The sequence below is a fragment of the Artemia sp. Qi Xiang Cuo genome, chromosome 18, assembly GCF_049724085.1.
Source record: "Artemia sp. Qi Xiang Cuo chromosome 18, ASM4972408v1, whole genome shotgun sequence".
NCBI lineage: Eukaryota > Metazoa > Arthropoda > Branchiopoda > Anostraca > Artemiidae > Artemia > Artemia sp. Qi Xiang Cuo.
This window is the reverse complement of record NC_142811.1, coordinates 3105420-3124789: the sequence shown is the minus strand read 5'-3', so window position 1 is coordinate 3124789 and position 19370 is coordinate 3105420. Positions and strand designations below refer to the sequence as shown.

Below are 19370 nucleotides of genomic sequence, written 5' to 3'. Positions count from 1 at the left end.
TGTCTTTCTCTGTTTGTGTGTCTGATTCTATTTGTTTGCATGTCTAGGTTGGTCTTTGCAAGTCCAAGAATTTGTCTTTGTTTGTTTGAATGTCTAAAGAGTTAGTCTTTCTCTGTTTGTGTGTCTGATTCTACTTGTTTGCATGTCTGGGTTAGTGTTTGCAAGTCCACTGAGCGTGGCGCGCCATGCGAAGTTAACCTAATTGAACCAAAAGCGAATGCAGTTACTTGACAAAAAGGGTGGTATTGTAGGTTGGCTGCAGGTGCCCGGGTTACGTAAAAATCTGTTGTGCTGCCATCTATACCTTAATTGAAGTAGATGGCAGCACTTGAGTCACTAGGCAAAGCATCAAAATACAGGTCACTTCTTTTAGATTGGGGCAAAAGAATGGCATTAATATCACCAAGTCACAATCCAATTTAATCCCTGATTAGTCACTCTTAGCAGAAGTATCCTGAGACATTAGCAAACACCCGCGAAGTAAGATAGGGCAGAAATGTTCTTATGATTGCATGGCATATAGACATTGATGAAGACCATATTACCACACTTTATTGCCAGTAAATTATGATCAGAAGAGATAAGCTCAGGCTCCTGAGTTAGGCGAACTAAAGTTGCAATGCCCCCAGAGGACCGCACGTTTTTTTCAGCTTCACGTACAAATGAGTGGTGGGTGGGTGACCGTTTAAGAGTATCTGTATTGGCTCTAGTAGAAAATGTTCCCGTTGGAAAACTATATCATAATCAAGAAGCTCATCAATAAGAAGATCTTAATCTTTGGTTCCGTTAATATTAAGTGAAACAAAGCGAAATCTATTGCCACTAGTAATCATTTTTTATCCTTATTCAGAGCATTTTTTTAACACTAAGCATCTGAGACTGTAGGAAACATGATTTCCTCCCCAGTTGGCGCAATTCGGGCTTTCAGTACAAGGATTATCACGTATGTTACAATGTCCAGCGGCGCATCGTGAACACTTTTGATTAGTCGATGGGAGTGGGCAATTACCAACAATATGGTTCGGCGATAGACAACGGAGGTAACAACATCTAGGAGGTAATTTCTAGAAAGATCTAATTTTAAAAAGCTCGTATCAAAACACAAACCATCATTTATAGCTTTATTTACGGCAGCATCGTCAAGAAATTCAAGGCGGTAGGATCTGGAACTTCCAATTTTAGTTGGATCAACAAGACCAGGAATCATACTAATAAGCTCTGATTTTAGCACACCAGCAGGGATGTCACTCATAATACCAAGCACTTTTTGATTAAGGACATTAGTGGACACATTAAGTTGACTAGTTGCAGCGGCGGCAAGAGAAACGGCTGAGGCTTCATCTCAGTTATGAACTACCAACCTTTCTTGACAAGATGGGGTCTCACACATTCAATACCGTCATAACCGTCCAGAGTATCAAGGGTCTTTTTGTATTCTATAAGACTTTTAAGATTGGTAGGTGGATTTTCAGAATAACAGAATAGGATGGTTTCGAAGAGACAGAACGCTGTTGCATTAACGACGGAGGACATCCAATTTTTGCAGTCAGAAGAGTTCTCACACACTCATACAAAGAGCGTAACTCATAAAAACAGGAGTTTACACGGCAACTCAACCCACAAAAAGCATCGGCAGGAATGAGTGGTACTTCACTAGGGTGGTGGATAACAAAGACTGGCAGACCAAAATCATCAGTATCAAACTTTGTAATAGTATCGATAATATCAGAGACAATATTAATAAAAGCATTTGTACCCTCTCTCTTTGGCTGAAGGCAAAACTGGAAGATTTGTCTCCTCGCTTCAGAAGCCTGGGCGAGTGTAAAAAAATCAGACATATGTTTTTTCATAATATCTGGAGAAAAGCTTTTTTCAATACAGTTTTGGACAATATTCAGAACAGAACTATAAACGAGCAATCCAGGGGTCCACTCCATAAGAACCAAATGCTGAGTAAATACAGAATGAAGAAACCTAGGAACAAGGGAAGGGTAAGGATCCCCTCAACAGCTACCCGAAATTTACGGGTAACTTAATACCGGCAGGTACAATACGTCGCTTGCGGGAGGTTCCTTCCCCTCTTCTGCTAGTTCGCAGCACGCTTCATAACGATATGAAATCAAAAATGGCGCTATAAAAGTTGATAAAATAGATGACGTGCCAATTTACCCGAAAAAAGATGACCTTGGTGAAAATACCCGAAGAAAAAAGCCTATTCCAATAACTGGAGAGGGTCTTACAAACACTACTTAGAAAAAATGTATCTTTAGAGTGTAAACAACAATAGGAAAAAAAAACTCAAAATAATTTAGAAACTTTTTCCTGGCAACACAAAGAAGCAAACTCAGCAACAATAACAATGAACAACTTGAGACATTTTACAATTCATCAATAATAATAATAATAATAATAATAATTTATTTATAACCAACAGCACAAACAATGTGATAAAAAGTTGAGTAAAGAGAAAAAAGAAGAAGAATAAACACACACAGCACTTAAAGTAAAATAAACAAATAAAAAGAACATTCAGTTAAACAAAAGAATAATAATAATATATTTCTTACCACTTACAAAAGGGAAAAAGTGGAAAACTTACAAAAGGGACTTAGCCTGGCGCGCCACGCTAAGTGAACCTAAATTAACCTAACGTGAATGCAGTTACTTGACAAAAAGGGTGGTATTGTAGGTTGGCTGCAGGTGCCCGGGTGAAGGAAAAATCAGTTGAGCTACCATCTATACCTTAATTGAAATGGATGGTAGCACTTGAGTCACTAGGCAAAGCATCAAAATACAGGTCACTTCTTTTAGATTGGGCCAAAAGAATGGCATTAATATCACCAAGTCACAATCCAATTTAATCCCTGATTAGTCACTCTTAGCAGAAGTATCCTGAGACATTAGCAAACACCCGCGAAGTAAGATAGGGCAGAAATGTTCTTATGATTGCATGGCATATAGACATTGATGAAGACCATATTACCACACTTTATTGCCAGTAAATTATGATCAGAAGAGATAAGCTCAGGCTCCTGAGCGAGGCGAACTAAAGTTGCAATGCCCCCAGAGGACCGCACGTTTTTTTCAGCTTCACGTACAAATGAGTGGTGGGTGGGTGACCGTTTAAGAGTATCTGTATTGGCTCTAGTAGAAAATGTTCCTGTTGGAAAACTATATCATAATCAAGAAGCTCATCAATAAGAAGATCTTAATCTTTGGTTCCGTTAATATTAAGTGAAACAAAGCGAAATCTATTGCCACTAGTAATCATTTTTTATCCTTATTCAGAGCATTTTTTAACACTAAGCATCTGAGACTGTAGGAAACATGATTTCCTCCCCAGTTGGCGCAATTCGGGCTTTCAGTACAAGGATTATCACGTATGTTACAATGTCCAGCGGCGCATCGTGAACACTTTTGATTAGTCGATGGGAGTGGGCAATTACCAACAATATGGTTCGGCGATAGACAACGGAGGTAACAACATCTAGGAGGTAATTTCTAGAAAGATCTAATTTTAAAAAGCTCGTATCAAAACACAAACCATCATTTATAGCTTTATTTACGGCAGCATCGTCAAGAAATTCAAGGCGGTAGGATCTGGAACTTCCAATTTTAGTTGCATCAACAAGACCAGGAATTATACTAATAAGCTCTGATTTTACCACACCAGCAGGGATGTCACTCAAAATACCACGAACTTTTTGATTAAGGACATGAGTGGACACATTAAGCTGACTAGTTGCAGTGGCGGCAAGGGAGTCTGATGAGGCTTTATCTCGGGTATGAACTACCCATCTTTCTTGACAAGATCGGATCTCACACATCCGATGCCGTCATGACCGTCCAGGGTCTCTTTGCGCTCAATAGGATCTTTGAGATTAGTAGTTGGGTTTTTTAGAATAACTTCCTAGGACGGTTTCGAAGAGACAGGACGCTGTTGCATTAACGACGGAGGACATCCAATTTTTGCAGTCAGAAGAGTTCTCACACACTCATACAAAGAGCGTAACTCATAAAAACAGGAGTTTACACGGCAACTCAACCCACAAAAAGCATCGGCAGGAATGAGTGGTACTTCACTAGGGTGGTGGATAACAAAGACTGGCAGACCAAAATCATCAGTATCAAACTTTGTAATAGTATCGATAATATCAGAGACAATATTAATAAAAGCATTTGTACCCTCTCTCTTTGGCTGAAGGCAAAACTGGAAGATTTGTCTCCTCGCTTCAGAAGCCTGGGCGAGTGTAAAAAAATCAGACATATGTTTTTTCATAATATCTGGAGAAAAGCTTTTTTCAATACAGTTTTGGACAATATTCAGAACAGAACTATAAACGAGCAATCCAGGGGTCCACTCCATAAGAACCAAATGCTGAGTAAATACAGAATGAAGAAACCTAGGAACAAGGGAAGGGTAAGGATCCCCTCAACAGCTACCCGAAATTTACGGGTAACTTAATACCGGCAGGTACAATACGTCGCTTGCGGGAGGTTCCTTCCCCTCTTCTGCTAGTTCGCAGCACGCTTCATAACGATATGAAATCAAAAATGGCGCTATAAAAGTTGATAAAATAGATGACGTGCCAATTTACCCGAAAAAAGATGACCTTGGTGAAAATACCCGAAGAAAAAGCCTATTCCAATAACTGGAGAGGGTCTTACAAACACTACTTAGAAAAAATGTATCTTTAGAGTGTAAACAACAATAGGAAAAAAAAACTCAAAATAATTTAGAAACTTTTTCCTGGCAACACAAAGAAGCAAACTCAGCAACAATAACAATGAACAACTTGAGACATTTTACAATTCATCAATAATAATAATAATAATAATAATAATTTATTTATAACCAACAGCACAAACAATGTAATAAAAAGTTGAGTAAAGAGAAAAAAGAAGAAGAATAAACACACACAGCACTTAAAGTAAAATAAACGAATAAAAAGAACATTCAGTTAAACAAACGAATAATAATAATATATTTCTTACCACTTACAAAAGGGAAAAAAGTGAAGTACCAAGAAAGAAAACAAAAAATACACAAAAAAGAAACAACGAATTAGCTAAACAGGCGGATAAGACGATGGTTAGGACCAAGATGGATTGGTGCATCACTAAATAATTTCGAACTTAATTTTTCCACTGAAAGAACAATATCTGTTGCCTGATTGCCGGACTCATTAACCTCCGGTTCCGGAATGATCGCAGTAAATAAAGCAAAAACTTGCAATAGCGATAGTAATCCGTCTTGCCCCTTTTTACGTCACCTTTGTTCAGAAGGATATATACACCAGAGCAAAATAACGCGGAATGGTCGCAAAGACTCGAGTACCAGCTTTGTTAGCGCTTGTCACCGGAAATGTCCACGATTTCCAACAATTTTAGAACATCCCACTTTAAGCTTATTCTTAACATCACGAATTGTCTGAAACCGAAAAGAACTTAGTGAATTGCAGACAGAGATCCCGAGCCATCGAAAAGAGGTGACTTGAGGTATAGAAAAAGAGCTGCAATCCAAAGGATGAGACGAACTAATCCCATTAAAAATAAGATATCCACATTGCAAATGAACTTGCAAATGCAGCGGCGACGGATCGGACAGAACGCGCTAAACCAAACTCAGTTCGGCTAATAAGAAGTGAGTCGTCAGCATAAGCTAAGTATGATACGTCTGTGAATCCCGTAAGGCAAAAAATACGTATACCAGATAAAACATGTTCAATAGAAGCAATAAAGATATGGGGAGAGAGAACTCCCCCCTGCCTAACTCCACACTTAACTGGTATATGTCCGAAAAAATCCCCAATTCCTGACTTTAATCTTAGATATGAATTTGAATACTAAAACTTTAGAACAAGAATCACAGACGCATTTACACCGAGTTGACTAAGATCATAGAATGCTTGGGCATGGCAAATACTATCGAGTGCTTTAGATATATCAAGGGTACAAAAATGAAGACTATAACTATTTCGAGTGGCTTCCTTAATAAGCTGCACTAAAATACGGTGAGCATGTTGACAACTCAAATCTGACCTGAATCCAAACTGGTTAGCCTCACAATTTGCAAATTCATCAATGTGTGGAAGCAATACAAATAATTTACCTAGAGTACAGGCAACAGTAATAGGCCTATGCGAATTACATGAATGTAGATCTTTTCCTTTTTTTAGTATAGAAGTAACGCTTCCACATAAAAATGAATCAGGGACAATAGACCTAGAAAGGCACATTTGAAATAATAACTGGAGATGCGATTCAAGTTCAGTGGAACGCGGATCAAGATGAGCCGCACAAATACTATCAAGGTCACAAGCCTTTGACTTCAACCGTCGAAGAGATTTCACAATATTAGATTTTTCAACAGGAATAATATGTCCTTGGCTCACCCTATTAGGAAGAACCTTTGCCTGTAAAGCAGAAAAACGGCTATGAACAGCATATTAATCCCGCAAAAGAACCGTGTATAGTGATTAATCCACGACAATCTTGGAACAATATCACTGGAGAAAGAATCTTTGAGTTTTGACGCATTCAACACACTTTTCCACTGTTTACCGTTAGATGGGAACTCAGCTCCCAAAAACCGAACTGCACGAAGATGACACTTATAAGCCAATTTTGTTTTCTGCTTGATGCTAAAAACTTGCCCACTAGAAGTTCTATCGCAAGCAATCCACAACTTTAACCAAAACTTGGCTTGGTTCTTAACTTTCTTAAGTCCCAGATCACACTTCCAAAAAGACTTGCGGGTGTTAAGTCACAAGCGAATAAACGAAACCGCCATTGCTTCAGCTTGTTTAATTGAAGAGATGATATTTCTATAGTAAGCATTTAGCTGAGCACGGACATCACTGACGAAATAACAGGCACCAAGATGATGAAAAGGCACAGATATATTGGATAGCAGCAAAGCTAGAGTCGAAAGATAGAGTGACCAATTTGCAATACCCCAATCACGTTTGCAAGTCCATCTTTGAGGCTTAGGAGGAGCACTGCAGCTGATGGTAGAGCTAATATATCGATCAAAAATAAGAAGGAGGTGGTCATAGTCTCTCTCCTCATCGTCGACATGAACATCAGAGGAATGAAGAAGGGGCAAACACACACAATGTTCTAAATAAGAAACTGCACCACTATTATGGATACATGAGAAGCTGAAATCTTTATTTATAATCCTATGCGCAGCTGGTACAGCATTTAGCAGGGTCTCAGAACGACTGGATGGTAACTGAATGTTGCAATTCAGATCACCGGCAAGTAGCCATGAGTAGACAAGACATTGGATGCCACTAATTAGACCTTGTAGCTTATCACAAGACTTGGCAAAGCTCGAGAACGACTGTACCGACTTTTTATCATGCGGCAGGTAAGTATTTATTAGGACAGTGTCACCAAGTCTTACAGCTAGGAATTGCTCAGATGAGTGGTAGCACACCGGGGATAAATCTGCAAGAGTCCGTCTTATATAACACGCGAGGCCGCCAGAAGGCCTACCCCGAGTCCGTCTAGCGTTGGTACTAAACACAATGTGATCACGATTCCTTCGCAAAAAGTTCACGCTACAGGCAGTAAGCAATTGTTCCTGCAGGAAAAGGACATCAAGACGGATCAACTTTTCTTCCAGGCTTGACACTTTATCTTTAGTCCCATTAATGCTAATCAAACACACAAAGATTTTGCGACAGTTCATTTATGAAGGCGCCCAGTAACGTTCTTAACAAGAGCTTGGAGACGGGGACAGCGAAAACTAAATGCCACATGATCACCTCCACAATTTACACATTTTATGGGATTTGTAAAATTGGTTTCCTTGCAGTACTCATGAGGACTGGAGCATCTGGAACATTTATGGGAGGTACTGGGACAGTTAGCAATTAGATGCTCAGGAGACTGGCATTTTCTACAGCATCTTGGGATTTTCTGAAATTCATAGACACGGATCAGTTTATATTCAACTTTCAGTCCCAATCTAAGAGCGGAAATAAAAGATCCTTGATCACTAAAAGCAATTTTGACACACCGTGAATTGCCAATCCGGGTGAATGAATGAACAACTTGAGTGGTCGAGGATATATCATACAAATACCGAAAATATAGTACTTTAGTAACAAAATTATGGAAACTACAGCAGAAAACTATACAAATTAGGGCGTCCAGAACATACTATAATAAGCACCTAACCTAACAAAAATACCAACCCTACATATTAAATATTTAATCAAAATATATCTGCAAACTAGTTTATCTCTCTCACCCTAAGCTGATTATCTCCGAGTGCACACAGAGATACAGAGAGAAACCGGTTTCATTACAGTAAGAAAACAAAGTGTGGTCGGTATAATTAACAAGTACCAAAATATCAAATAGAAATTTTTTTTTTTCGACGTAACACCTTTACTTAGGTGTTATTTTCTTAGACCACTCTGCGTTCTATGACGAACAAATAAACTTTCAAATGGGGATAAATCCGTTTATTTAGACAGTGACAAAATAGGTACAGAAGTCCAGATATTTCGATCACATATACAGCGATCGTCTTCAGTAGAAATACTAAAATAATAAAATTGCAACTAGCATACTTATATACAACAAAATAAATAACTTTTCGGGTCATTCACAAAATAATGAACTTCTGCATTATTCACTAGATTATTTTCAGAGAGAGTTCATTGATGAAGTTCATTCAAAGTTCTTGATGTAAATTTTCTTCTTTGATCTTGCCCAAACATAAAACAAATTTCCAAGGAAGGTGACAAAGCATTCCATGTCTTCAAATTGCAAACGAAATGTTGAGTTTATTGTTGTTTACTGGGTTGGTCTGATTTCCCCATATATACAACGTATTTTCGATGTAACACCTTTAATTGAGTGTTGTTTTCTTAGACCACACTGCCGTTCTATGACGAGCAAATAAACTTTCAAATGGGGATAAATCCATTTATTTAGACAGTGAAAAAACAGATACCCTCTCCCCATAGAAAAAAACACTAAAACTGAACATTTCGAATACATTTATAAAAATAAAATTTACTGGGAAAAAATTACGACCCCTTTCCTAATTAAAATGTTTATAGGTTTCACCTCTCCCTATGAGAAAATATGGAGAGGGCCAAAAAGGGGGAGGGAAATAGACTGCAAGAGACTTAGAAGGCTCAAGAAATACTTACTGATTTTGGCTCTCCATATCTGTATTCTACCCATGGTGGAAGGGCAAGTGTCCTATCAAGAGCTTTTGAAAATGCCAAGGATCCAAGAAAGTGGTCAGCCTGGTTTCCAAACCGTCCTGAAATATAAAGTTTTATCACTTAGTTTTCATTGAAACTACCCAAGTACCTCTTTAAAATAATATACTGTATATGAAGATGCAGCTATTTTGCAAAAATTTTCATTTTATTATAATGTTATCTTTTGTTAATTACATAAGATCCTAAATATTCCAACTTCCTTTCAAATGAGCCCTTAAACAGCTTTCTATGATGTTCCAGTGCACGTCAATAGGACACGTCAATGCTACCCGTGCAAAAAAGCGATGTTCTTTGATTTACAAGGTAGGGCGGCTGCAAGTTTTCTCTATAGGAGTTTTGGCAATGCTGATTCTAATGGTCACCTTTTCATTGTCGATCCAAAGTCATATTCGATGGATTTTTCAAAATTCCCATTAATTTGTTTTCAAACTAGCCTTTCACTATTACGACTAATTGAAATCACAGTTACCATTCCTGAATTAACTACAAATGGTAATTTTTTCTCACTAGAAAGTTTCTTTTTTAAATGCGTTTTTAAATTTTTGGCTACAATGGGCCTCGGGTTGTTCTTTACTAGATTGCAGTTATCACTGCAACCATGATTAATATGACGTAGTTTCTGGTTGAAATCTACCATATATGACATCATTCAAGTGTTATTTCCTTGTATATGAAGACGCGTGTTTTTGTCAATTTTTTCTAATATAATGTTTTATTGCTTACAAAAAAGCACGTAGATATAGCAATTTCGCTTTGAATGAGCTCAAACATTTCTCTGTGATGCTTCAGCGCCCCACTAGCGACGACAGAAAAAAAAGAATCAAAAGAATGAAAAAGAGTAGACATCACTGCTTCTCATGCAAAAAAGTAATATTCCTTGTTATTCAAGATTAATTAAAAAACTTTTTCCACAAATTATGTTTTGCAAAGAAAAGTAAAGAACTCCATTAAACCAAAAAAGAGCCCTTAATCTCATGTTTCCTACCCCTTGGACATGAGTTTCTGGAACTCCTAATAAGTCCAGTTCGACACGTCTGAAATATTCAGTCAAAATATCGATGCGATAGTTGTTTTTTAACGTCGTAACATTCCAAGTTGCAATTTTCACATTCTCTAAGTCATTGAAATTATTTTGGTTTCAGGAAAAACAATGGTCACAGAACCAGTGAAGGACGAGAACCAGCACATCTTATCAGGTCTACACAGAACCGCTTAAGCCAGCTTCGACCCGGAGAGCAAGAAGTATCTGGGACCTCCAGCTGAATAAAGGCTTTGTGCAATCCTGAGCTCATACTGGTAACGACACGGGTTCCAGCACTTGGCGATGCACTTCTATAAACAAAAGTCGAAATCCTGCAAAGAGAATATCAAGCCTATCACCTCCGATTTATTATATATTCAGGCCTACAAATAGAATGCTACTACGGGGAGGCAACGCATAGTAGGTAAATTAGCTAGGAAGGGGTTTTCCAGCCGGAAAACGCAATCAAAGCAGACCAAACCCAGAAAATTTGTCCATTAATCAGAATCCCATGCAAATACTGTATCGATTACTAGGCTATAATGTCCTCGAGGGGTACCACTTTCCAAGTAGGAATAGAGTTGACCGCAAGGTCCTCAGTATTGTAGGTACCCCGACAGGGTCGAGAAAGCCATTTGCAGAGGCCGTTATCAATATATCTGGATCTTACACCCTGCCGCAGTTACCCTCCAATAGTGGATGCTCCCACAACGGTGTTCTGCATCAACATGTAATTTAACCCATTGCTTGAAGGTTTATAACTCACATGACATGTGCACACGCCACTGAGCCCCGCCCGAACGCACATAGGCCCGCCTGTATTTACAGCCCTTGGGCAAGCGTTCCCCAATTTTTATTATGGACCCCCAGGGACTATGTCCCCATTGGACCACACCTCCTACGAAGGAGCCCTATATATCTGTAGTGTGTTCCCCTATCCGCCGCCCGAGGACGTGCCAAGTGACGTGGAGAAGGCTCCTACTGAGCAGAAGACATGCAAAAATAAGAAATTAGAGAAATATATTACTTCAAATACTTCAAACATAGGGAGATTGGGGGAAACCAAGAACTAAAATGGACACAGCCCAGAAAATACCACCAATAGAAATATTTTGTAGATTACAAAGCAAGGATTTATTAACATAATGTTTCAACTAGAAGAGGCTGAAGACAAGATAAATTTCGGGTTAAAAGATGCGAAGCAAATACTAGTTTACTAGCTAAGCCAGCAAGTTTCCTTTTGGTGCACCTTTCAATGCTCTTCCAAATATACTAATCACTAGAGTTGCAAACTTGCAAGCGCCACCTGGCCATCCACAATGCGGTTTCATAGCCCCACTATGTTAAATACAACATTTTACTAATATTACGGGTATGCATTATTTTTTGTGCATATTTCTGGCAGCAGTAGGGTACATGGCCTTTTCTGAACTAAACACTATAAAAACAAAATAGTAGTGTCATCATTCAACTGTTCATTCGACAGTGTTTTGATATATAATAGTAACTACCATGGCAACTGCTCCTTCCCCGCCCCCCTAATATGGCCAAATAGAGCTCAAGGCAATATACGAAACATTGCAAATTTTCTTTCTCACATAGGTATTATTTTGTATTATAGACCAACAGTTGATGAGAAATAAGTACAAAAACAATATGACCAACGGGACCAGCAAAGCTTTGCGAATATTCTAGGGCTACATCTAGTCTTATTAGGAGGGGGCGTTCATTGAAATTTCATTGTCATAGAAGCAATAACAATATTTGGAAACATTGTTCAATGGGGAATGGTACTACTTTTTGGTTATTATAGTGTTTACGAGACTGTTACCTTATTTCTCATCAGCAATTGAAGTGAATTACAAAATAACGTCAAAATGTTAAAGAGGAAATCACAGCTCATAGTCATAAAATAAGCAGTTAGCATCCTATTATTTATACCTTATCAACCTATACAGCACTTAGCAGCTCTTTTTTCAGCACGAGCCCTACTCCAAGGCTATGTACCTCCTGCCTGAGTAAATAAACTCTATATCACCTAATTTCATGTTTCTATCCCTTGGATATGAGTTTCTGAAACTTCTAGTAAGTCCAGCTCCCCAAACTTCCCCTAAACAATTTCCCCATATGTGAAACAACGATTGTATTTTAAAGTTCGAAAGAAATTGACGAATAAGATTAGGATTATTAACTTACTTGTAGGGCGTTGATGGATAATTAATATCCAGATAATGCGAATAATGTGAACAAAAGCAACTGTTTGAATATTTGTGTTTAGGTGTCTCCATTTCAGTCAGCGCAAAAAGTGTTAAGGGCATCTTGGGAGGGGAGGAGGGATTTTATACCTTAAACCTTCACCAAATTTTAATCAACAGATTAGTACACATCAACAACTAAGGGTACACAGTGTAGTAATGCATACAGGACACATACACAAACAGACATACATTCGATTTTATTTATGCAGATATGACATTATACTATGTGAGAGGTCATGGCATGATGCTAAATCAGGTAAATACAATTTTGGCATCAAAAGCTCTAATTTAAAACTATGTTTGTGACTGATTAAAAAGAAGAAGCCATATCAGAGGCAACGCTGTAGCGTTGCCTATAGTAAAGGCCGTACGGCTCCAATGTTTTATTATTTATTTATTTTTTTCCAGAGGCACTTCATATGGAAGGGGTCGTCGTAGAAGCTTCAAAGTGGGCTAATTTGATTGGAAATGAAGAGTTCTAGTGCCCTTTTTAATAGTAAAAAATGATTGGAGGGCAACTAGCCCCCCCCCACGCCCATCATTCCCCCACACACATCCAATCAAACTTGTGAGATAGCCATTTTGTTCAGCGTAGTTGATTTCCAGATAGAAAATATGTTTTTGAGGAGGACACTCCTCTACAACCCGCAGGGCAAGGGTTTTAAGCTATGCCATGGGGGCATATAAGGTTTTAATAGAGGGCGTTGTCGTAGAAACTTCAAAAAAGACTCAATCGATTGGAAATTAAAAAGCTCGTACCCTTTGTAATAGTCGAAATTGATTGGAGTGTAAGTAGCCCCCCTCCCCTCCACGCCCAACATTTCCCCAAACACATCCAATCAAAATTTTGAGATAACCATTTTGTTCAGCGTAGTTGATTTCCAGATAGAAAATATATTTTTAAGGAGGATACTCCCCCCAACCCTCAGGGCAAGGGTTTTAAGTTATGCCCTGGGGGCATATAAGGTTTTTATAGAAGGCATTGTCGTAGAAACTTCAAAACATGCTCATTCGATTGGAAATTAAAGGGCTAGTGCCCTTTTTAATAGTCGAAAGTTATTGGAGTTTAACTAGCCCCTTCTCCCTCACGCCCATCATTTCCCCAAACACATCCAATCAAAATTTTCAGATAGCCATTTTGTTCAGCGTAGTTGATTTCCAGATAGAAAATACATTTTTGAGGAGGACACTCCCCCACAACCCTCAGGGCAAGGGTTTTTAGTTATGCCCTGGGGGCTCATTCGATTGGAAATTAAAGGGCTAGTGCCCTTTTTAATAGTCGGAAGTGATTGGAGTGCAACTAGCCCCCCCCCCCCACGCCAATCATTTCCCCAAACACATCCAATCAAAATTTTGAGATAGCCATTTTGTTCAGCGTGGATGATTTCAAGATAGAAAATATGTTTTTGAGGAGGATACTCCCCCAGAACCTTCAGGGCAAGGGTTATAAGATATGCCCAGGGGGCATATAAGGTTTTTATAGAAGGTGTTGTCATAGAAACTTCAAAAAATGCTCATTCGATTGGAAATTCAAAGTGATAGTGCCCTTTTTAATAGTCGAAAGTGATTAAAGGGCAACTAGCCCCCCTCCCCTACGCCCATCATTTCCCCAAACACATCCAATCAAAATTTTAGAGATAGCCATTTTGTTCAACGTTGTTGATTTCCACATAGAAATCATGTTTTTGAGGAGGACAACTCCCAAAACCATCAGGGCAGGGGTTTTAAGTTATTCCATGGGGGCATATAAAGTTTTTATATAAGGCTTTGTCATAGAAACTTCAAAAAAGGCTCATTCGATTGGAAATTCAAAGAGATAGTGCCCTTTTTAATAGTCAAAAGTGATTGGAGGGCAACTAGCCCTCCACCCGTACGCCCATCATTCCCCCAAACACATCCAATCAAAATTTTGAGATAGCCAATTTTGTTCAACATAATAGATATCCAGATTGAATAGGCATATGAGAATAGGACACTCCCGCAGAACCCCCGAGGCAAGGGATTTCAGCTAAGACAACTGGGAAAAAAAGGTTTTTATAGTCGGTGCTTTTGGCGCAACATCTATAAGAGCTCAATCAATTGGAAATTAAAGGGCTAGTGCCCTTTTTTAATAGTCGAAAGTGATTGGAGGGCAACTAGCCCCCCCCCCCCCCACGCCCATCATTTCCCCAAACACATCCAATCAAACTTTTGAGATAGCCATTTTGTTCAGTGTAGTTGATTTCCAGATAGAAAATAGGTTTTTGAGGAGGACACTGCCCCACAACCCTCAGGGCAAGAGTTTTAAGTTATGCCCTGGGGGCATATAAGGTTTTAATAGAAGGCGTTGTCGTAGAAACTTCAAAAAAGGCACATTCAATTGGAAATTCAAAGGGTTATTGCCCTTTTTAATAGTTGAAAGCGATTGGCGGGCAACTAGCCCCCCCCCCCCCCCACGTCCATCATTCCCCCAAACACATCCAATCAAAATTTTAGAGATAGCCATTTTGTTCAGCGTAGTTGATTTCCAGATAGAAAATATTTTTTTGAGGAGGACAATCCCCCACAACCCTCAGGGCAAGGGTTTTAAGTTTAGTGTTTCGATTCAAGTGTTTGAATCTAATAAAAATAAGTGCAAACAAGATCTTCTGAATCGTATCATTTCGGAAGCCTAATAACTACGGCGTCAGTGAGGCTTTACTAAAATAGGCAATATTGAAAATCTGATGTTTTGTACTTAACATTGAAAATAAATAATAAAATTACAGCTACATTTTGAACTAATGAACTTTTAGCAATTAGTATTATTATGCAATAAATCTTCAGTTTAATTCATTAGTTCTTTTCAAGATTGGTCAAGACAAATATAGTTTAACTACAAGCTAAATTTGGATACTGCCCCCTTCTGCATCATTGGTGCTTCACTGAAAATGAATTACTCATATATTACAAATTTGTTATTTTCTAGTTCTTACAGCATTGAAAATGAAAATAAAAATTACAGTGAAAAAAAACTTGAACTGATTGATCTTTCAACAATTAATATCATTATATATCTAATATTCATTTTGATTTTGTTTATACTTTCCAAGACTGTTCAAGACTCATATAGTTTTGCCATTTTTTTTAACTCTGCCATTTTTTGTAACTAATTGTGTTAGTTTGTTATGAAAACATTCTATGGCTTCTAGGCATTTCTATTTGAGCGGAAAACTGCACCTCAAACTTTGTGGAACATGCATTTTCTTGCATGAAACACCAAAATATAATAAAATGTCAATTTTCGGAGTGTTCCACCACTCGCAAGCAAGTACCATTGGTATTTTTGAATCCGCATGGTCAATTTAGGGGGTGGAGGGTAGGCTAATTCTCGTAACAGCCCCATTCCGTCGTGGTATGGTTCACATTTTCAACACCTATCGTCCGGACTATCATATAATCTACCAAGCATACAACTACCCCAAATCCGTATCAATAAATATATGAAACCCAAAACGAACAAAAATTAAAATAAATATTAGAGTCAAACTCAAAACGAGCATAAATTAATATGAGTAGGGTTCAAAACCCTATGCTTTCTAAAAGCCAGAACATAATTTGTACTTCACTGAAAAAAAATTCAAATGTGTTTTCTGAGACATAATGGGCATTGTCAATTTAATATACATATGCTGATAGTTATTCCCTAAAATCTTAATTAATTTTTTGATTTCTTAAAGTTACAAAAGTGAAAATATTTCAAAGAATTGTTTTCAGTAAAGCACCAATGACGCAGTAGGTTTTAGGCTTCTGCAGTGAGACGATACCCAAACTCTTGTTTGTAGTTATTTTTATTCGATTCAAACTTGATTTGCATATTCAATTTAAGTTTCACTCGTTTTAAGATTTAATTATTCATTTACATTACTATGTATTTTATGTTTGTTCGCATTGACTGTTTATTTAATTTCTGTTCGTTTTAAGTTTCATTTATACTTTAATAGCAAAATATTTAGTTTCGTTTTAAGCTTGATTTTCATATTCAATCTAAGCATTACTCGCTTTAAGATCTATTTATTCATTTATATTATTACTCGTTGTATGTTTTTTGCTATGATTGTTTATTTAATTTCTGTTCGTTTTGGGTTTCCTTTATCCTTTAATAGTAATTTCTGGTCGTTTTGAGTTTGAATTTTAAAAGGTATTTGTATATCCTGAGCTTAAGATTAAAATGGCCTTTAATTTTCTTTGAAAAACATATTTTTCGGAAAGTTTTTTTTTAATTAATTTGGAGAAAAGACAGCTTCTAAATGTTCTACAAACCAAACAAAATATAAAAAGAAAGATCAAACTAACCAATAAAGCGTGATTGTTTGAAAGGATTGAGCGTAAACCTGTGATTTTCAAAAATAAATCTCTGAAGACTTTTAAAAATAAAGTTCAGTTGCTTCTGTGTGTTGCTGGCATATTGTATATGTAAGTATTAATTGTTTAGTGTGTTAAAAGAATTATTCGGTGAGAAAAAAAAAACTGTTTTCCTACTTCAGTAATTAAGACAGATAAGAACTTGAACAAGGCCTTGATCTTACTCACCTACCCAATCACCTAGGAAAAACAGTACAACCAAACATCAACCAAAATCAACCGATCAACCAAGGGTCAAACTAGGGTCCATGTACTTGCAACAATGTCATTAGTAAATGTAAGCTATCATAAACTTAAAAGCAAAGCACCTCAAACCTAATGAAATATTACCAAGTGATCACCTTCCACAAGGTCTCGTCAGAGGAATTAATACTTGCCTATATGGGTTTCGGCACATTAAATTCCGTACCCGGACAAAGTGGCGCGCCTACCATAAGCTCTTTATGGTATCCCTGTGATAGGTGCAGCTTGTAAAACATTTATTTGATTGTTCCTTTCTTTTTCTTGTAAAATATTAATTTAATTGTTTCTTTCTTTTTCTTCATACTGGCCCTAGACCCATTTGCTGTTTCCAGATTTATTTCTTTGTTTTTAAGAGCTTTTCCATAAATGCAGCTGATGCGTGACTGTATTGAGCCAGGAGTTACAGAAGCTTATGAGATAAAATTGGTCAAAATAACCACCAGTTCCTTAAAACATCAGAATTTTTTGTTTAATGATACATCATAATAAAACCAACAGTCCCTGAAAATTCAAAGAAAACTAATTTCTAGGATATTTTTACCTAACAAAGAGTTCAAACAATCAATTAACTGCTGATTTCAACCATTTAATCCTAAAAAGTAAAAACTTTGTCACATAAAACTACAAGATAGCCATGCAATTTAACCTGTGGAAAAAAAATTAAAATGCATTAGCTTCAATGGGCAGGCCTTTATGTAGTGGCGCCTTTATTCTTCAGCTTCCAAGGGAAAGTGGTGCACTTTATTCATTAGCTTCCACGGGCAAACCTTTATGCAGTGGTGCCCTTTATTCTTAAGCATTCCAATATTCACTGCATAATTCATTTATTACGAAAAAAGACATACAATGTCTAAATTAGACATTGTTTAGTATGTTTATGCCAAGTTTTAACATTAGTCATTTATTGTATGTCGTTTCCCAAATAACTGATCATTGAGCCCTTTGGGATATTGTTTTTGTTATTGTTATTTTGTGGAAATAAATGGAACTTGAACTTGGACAGGAATTAACAAGAAGAGTTGTATTTTTTTTTAATATAAGTTGAAGGCAACATAAAAACCCAAAACAAACAAAAATCAGTCTCAATACATAAGGAGTGGCTATCCCACCATTCCCACATCCCTACTCTTTGAATTCCAAGTAACTCAACGGGTTATAAGGAACTATAGAAAGCATAATGGGCAAAACTCTGCTCAATGGACTCTTCTAAAGGAAACGTTATAATAACAAAAGAGAAGTTCTATTGAATTCCCTAATCAACACTCTTTCCAAACATAATGGTTGTTATAACAAAAGTGTCCCCCCTCCCCAATGCAGCCAGTCAGCCCTAATGCAATGCAGCAATAAGCTATATACAAAACAACAAGAGAGAACTATAACAATAAAATTCTTACTTTGAAATATGGAGAAAGTTTCTATTAATCAGAATTCCATGTTTCCTTCCATTTCTATCCATTTATTTAGATAATATATTTATAAATAATATATTTATCAAACTTTTCTCACTGTTCTATGGTACTGATTGGGATAAGAACATAATTACCCAATAATGATAAGATATATGATAATTCAAGCAATGAATAACAATGGGAAATATGTTATTGAGAAGTATATAGTACTATGAAGTATGCTGAAGTATAGAATGAGGTCAGGCAAAGGCAAAATCGTTAGTAACCATTATGCTTGGGAGTAGTGCTTAAGGGGGTTGAATAGTACAATTCGTTTTTAGTTATAGTGTTTCCTTCAGACGAGCCCTTAGACTAAAGAGTTACCAAATAATGCAGCCTAGATCTCAAAATTTAAGGAGCAACAGCTTGGGGCCTTCTTATGTACATACAGACAGTAGCATATATTGCATAAGCTATAAATTCTTAGATAACATTATAACATGGATTAATGAACACTAAACACAAGTGTATATATGTGTAATTTTCTGGGAGAAGGGGAGGAGCAAGCTTGAAAAGATTTTTCTAGGGAGGGGAAGGTTGAGAACAGTTTCTTCCCCCAAAAGATTTCAAATATTACAAGATTTAGGGCTTCGTAAATATTTTTGTTTTTTAAGAAGGGGGATAGGTTATATGCCCAGTTTACATTCTTCCCCTAAAAGGGCCTATTCTCAAACATGTCAATAGCATTTGACTGAACTAAATTGGAATTCTAGATTCCAAATCCTAGATTATTTGGAATTGGAATTATGGAATTATGGAATTG

At 37.2% G+C, this 19370-nt stretch overlaps 1 protein-coding gene across 1 annotated transcript in view; it reads right to left on the bottom strand.

Annotated features, from left to right (window-relative positions):
* The window catches only part of O-fut1 (O-fucosyltransferase 1), a 97716-nt gene that overhangs the window by 51773 nt on the left and 26573 nt on the right, over positions 1 to 19370 (bottom strand). Inside the window, exon 2 of the mRNA XM_089104613.1 lies at positions 9177 to 9292. Coding sequence (XP_088960739.1) covers positions 9177 to 9292 — 116 coding nt within the window. The remainder of the gene's footprint in view (positions 1 to 9176; positions 9293 to 19370) is intronic.